The sequence below is a fragment of the Dendroctonus ponderosae genome, unplaced genomic scaffold (assembly GCF_020466585.1).
Source record: "Dendroctonus ponderosae isolate FM_Combo_2020 unplaced genomic scaffold, Dpon_F_20191213v2 Dpon_F_20191213_7, whole genome shotgun sequence".
Taxonomy (NCBI): Eukaryota; Metazoa; Arthropoda; class Insecta; order Coleoptera; family Curculionidae; genus Dendroctonus; species Dendroctonus ponderosae.
This window is the reverse complement of record NW_026018916.1, coordinates 606,312-610,794: the sequence shown is the minus strand read 5'-3', so window position 1 is coordinate 610,794 and position 4,483 is coordinate 606,312. Positions and strand designations below refer to the sequence as shown.

At 39.8% G+C, this 4,483-nt stretch overlaps 1 protein-coding gene across 1 annotated transcript in view; it reads left to right on the top strand.

Annotated features, from left to right (window-relative positions):
* Positions 1–4,483, top strand: part of LOC109536538 (mothers against decapentaplegic homolog 6) — a 34,099-nt gene that overhangs the window by 28,216 nt on the left and 1,400 nt on the right. The window contains exon 5 of the mRNA XM_019902804.2: positions 4,180–4,392. Within this exon, the coding sequence (XP_019758363.2) occupies positions 4,180–4,392 (213 nt within the window). The remainder of the gene's footprint in view (positions 1–4,179; positions 4,393–4,483) is intronic.

Genomic DNA, 4,483 nt, shown 5'->3' with positions numbered 1-4,483 from the left:
CGGGGCGTGTGTAATCTTTGGACTATCGAGCAAACGAAAAATGTCAGTACATGGTTCCGACCTCCTGAAAATTCGGCAAAAAATTCGACGTGGCGGATTCCATCAATCGCCAGGCGCCACGATGGACGTCGGCGGCGTCGTTGAATGACCCAATCGCTAATTTTACCGATTGGCAACCCGGCCGTCGGACTACCAGGAATCGGGATGTTTACCGCAAGAAAGCAGTGGCCAATTTTTCGCTTAAAATTCAACTATTGTGTTTCGAGCTCATGCAATAGGGTGTTTTCATTGTATCAACAATTCCTACAAACTGAACATTATTCTATGGTGATATATATATATGTGAAACGTTCAATAAGTTTATACTATCTAACTTTTGCTATTTTGTTAATTATTTAATAAACAAATTCAAATTATTCATGAATCTCTAAAACGCAATCCTAGTGGTTGTGACGTCTCTGGTCATATAAATGGCGGATTGTTTACGTTCTGTAGTATTTAGTTGTGTCGTTGTGTTTCATTAATTATTTTGTGGATTTAAATAATTTATAGTTTGTGATGAACTGAAAAATCGCTTCAGAAGGATTCCTTAAAGCGTCAACAAACAATTTAGCATGTGCATATTTTTATGCTTACCAAATTTTATTAAAACGACGAACGCCTTAATTCAGCCGAATTTGAGGGTCTCAAAGCAGCAGCGTAAGAAAAAACCGTCAATTCATTATTAGTTACTCTCCTTTATATACTAATCTGAATAGAATTTCACTTATTCAACTTAACCTAACTTATACACATGGCTGCTTTAAAAGTAAAATGAACTCTTGAATTTGTGTTTTGGGCATAACGAGAACAATATGGTGATATCGGATATGTGGAATTGACACGCGCGGGTTCTTTGTGCACTGTACAAGGTAGAATTTGCCCAGAACACAGAGTACGATCGAACGCATATTCTATCTGCCTCATCATTAGCTTCCTGTTCGTACTTTCATTAAAATGATCCTCGCAACAAAAAAAACATTGATTTTGATTTAGGAACATCACGTCTAGCTGCTTTGAACCAGAAAACTTTACGTGCATAAACATGGGGAACGGTTTGAAAGAGTTTGTTTGGAGCACTTATTGAGGTATTCTTAAATAAATAATTGAATAATTCTTAAATAATAAAACAAAGGTGCGAAAAGAACAAAATAAACACGAGACACTTTGTTGATATGACCTGCTACGTCACAATCGGGATAGGCAACCGACGATACGGATTCGGCGTTTTAGGCGGAAAATATTTGAGTCAAAAAGTCGAGACTTTTCTTACAAAAAAATTATATCAGTGCAATGTTTGCCAACTACTTTCTATATATCAACATTAAAAAAAAAGTGAAAACACCCTATTAACTCCAGTCTTTCTGGGCCCAAAAACTCGTGAAAACACCGAAGTAATTGCGTTGATTAGCTCTAGCAAGTCGGATCTGACGGAATTACGAACATACATTTTGGAAAGTGTTGTGAGCAGCACATCTATGGGCGGTTGACTATTGAGCGCCTTTGTACTTAAAAAATTTGCAACTTCCAAACCGCATTAGGCTGTGATTTTGGACATTTGCAAAACAATTAAAGCCTTGGGCATTAAGTGTGCAATTTTGATCCTATTGTGATCATTCGGTCAGTTTCTGCAATTTTTCGAAATTGCGTTTCGGTCCAGAAATCTTCGCGCTATCGGTTTCAAACACACAACTGGCAAACCAGAGCAATTATAAGGCTTCAATAGATTCTAAGCTTTCGTATAATTTCTGGAATTGTTTGAAACTGCGCTCAAAACCAGAAATGGTCGCAAAAATGCCCGCTTTTGGTTAAAAATTTTCGACTCTGGAACACTGGAACAGATCGAAGTTGGACATTCGCCAATAAAGTCAAAATCAAAAAAATACATAAATTGGGCTTTAGCGATTATTGCTTCAAACTGGTGACTTAAGCCTGTGTCCGATGCATCCTTTTATACGATGGTACGATGATACGAAAGTGTTTCTATTGGTTGGAGATCTGTCAATTCGTACTACGTCCTAAGAAACACTTTCACAGGCTTTAGAAAAAAAATAACCATTTCCTCTTTATCCAGCGCAAATTAAACCCCTAATGCCGGTGGGTACACGGATTTTAAAAATTCGCAATGGAATTTAAAAAATACGAAACTCCACCGCCCATCTGTTTGTTGTTTTAGAACTAGTGACTAGATAAACAGTTTCAATTAGATTCAATCCGCAATCATTAAGAAAAAGTTCAACTAACCAAGCGCGATTCGTCTGGTTATTGAACCTAAAAGTATTTCTCGTTTGCGGCAATTTGTTAACAGGCAAAAGTCGAACAAAAAAAATGGAAATAGAGAAGAAATCAACGTTCCCAGAAAGCAATCAAATTATTAATTAGTCTTCAAGATATTGTTGCAAACAACGCGCGGAAAAGTAGAAAGGAATTTAGAATAATGGCGGGCAATTAATAAAAGGTTGTCACATCAATTGAATTCTCGGAACTGTGCTATTAGGTTTGTGGTATTATCTTGGAGGCGCGTATACGATCTTTGAAAGCGAGCCAAGAAAACTCACCTTTACGGAGATCAGTGTTACGTTTAGAACAATATTTTTGCCACGACAATAGATTCAATTCAACCCGTTTTGATTGGTCGGTTTCTGGATCTTGTTAAGTGCACTCATTTTTTCAGAAAAAGTTCAAGCACCCATTTTCTGCACCCACCTACTAGTTCAAAGTGCGGTTGATGTACAGATGTAGTATTCATCATCCTTTTAATCTTCGTTACGTCACTCTAAGTGAATTGAAATCAAGTTTTAATAAGTTTATGAACAAGCACAAATTTGACTTAATCCGATGGCATTGTTTACTTCCAACTTAGCGTTATCAATTGAGATCATCGTAAATTGTCAGATCGCACCCATTCCGTGTGGAAAATCGGCTTTTCCGGCGGCTTTAGCTTGACTTTGCATCACCTGTGCCTAGTTCAAGTATAATTGTAGCCGCAATATGAGCCAGCATGCCGCTGTACAATTGAAAAAAAACTACATTCTGCCGTTCATAATTGAATTTTTTTATCATACTGACACAATTATTTTGTGATTGCAAACGCTACCGAGATAAGCGATATCCTTGATTTAGGCAAGGTCTCCTATAAATAAGTTTCGGCAATCGATATCGAATTCCAATACACATAATATATCGTCGTTAATCTAATAAGCTCAGATGGTATGGGTTGTAATGGTCATGTTGCGGAATGCTGAGTTTTGAATCTGCCTCTGTTTTTGCGGCATTGCAGTTTCGACGCAAGCGGAAATCCAGACATTCTTTCGCTCGGCTTAACGCGTTTAGTTCCGGTTCTTCAAAATATCTTGATCGACCCATTGGGTTTTGTTTCATTTAACTATAAAAATAACACTGTTTTTCATTGGGCAACCTGAAAGGTTTAGAAAAAATGGCTGGCGCCTTACAGCAAGCTCTTTACCCAAAGCGTGTGCAGCCTTTTAGCACTCTTTTGGCCTGGTTGGGTTAGTTTCCTGCTGCTTTTCCGCTTTTTTTCGCATACGTGATAGCATGCACGTAGATCGTGTACTGGTTGGAGGAAGCGCATCCAATTACCGGCGACTTGCGAATTACTGATAATGCGGCTTATTATTCTATGTGAAGACATAGAATAGTGTTGGTCGACAACGTGAAGACGTTGTCGGCCAACACCTGAGGACCGTCCATTTCACTGGAATGCCCCCTTAATCCTTAATAATTAATTAAAATCCCCAATCTAATGGCGTTTTATGGGTCTCTGTCCGGATTAAAGTCGCGCGACAAATTTACAATATCGGCGGCGCCGGCTTTATGACTTCACCTTATGCACAATTAGTGGAAAAGGCGGTGCATGTTCTAAGTATTATCGCGGCGATGACTGCGCCAAATAAAAAAAGCGTGGAACAATAATCCGTGGATTTCCGGCGCCACCATATCGTCGCGACCTTACTAGGCCGTTCCCGCCGCCGGATCTGTCCCCATGTGACGTGCTACATTAACAAGTGGTTGGCGACGTTGCCACGCTTAAACGCGCAAACTTCCCACTTTGGTTTCATTTGGAAAACACACTTTARAGAAAATCGCTCGCAAACTATAGCTGGGGTTGAATTGTTTCAGATTCTTCGATGTCCAATCGGCAAAAATGGTGCAAATTGGCCTACTGGGAGTTGCAAGAGAGAGTGGGCCCCCTGTTTCCGGTGGAACATCAACATGTTAACGTGTTCGGAAACGTTTCTTATGGGCTGGACGGTCTCTGTCTGACGACATTGGGGCCCCAAAACCCGAAGGAGTCTGAAGCTAGTCGGAAAACCAGGGCTAAGATAGGATTAGGTAATTATTTCTGTTATTTGCTACAGTTTCCAAGAGGTACAACCAAGGGCGGATCCAGGGGGAGGGGGTCATGGGGGTCATGACCCCCCCC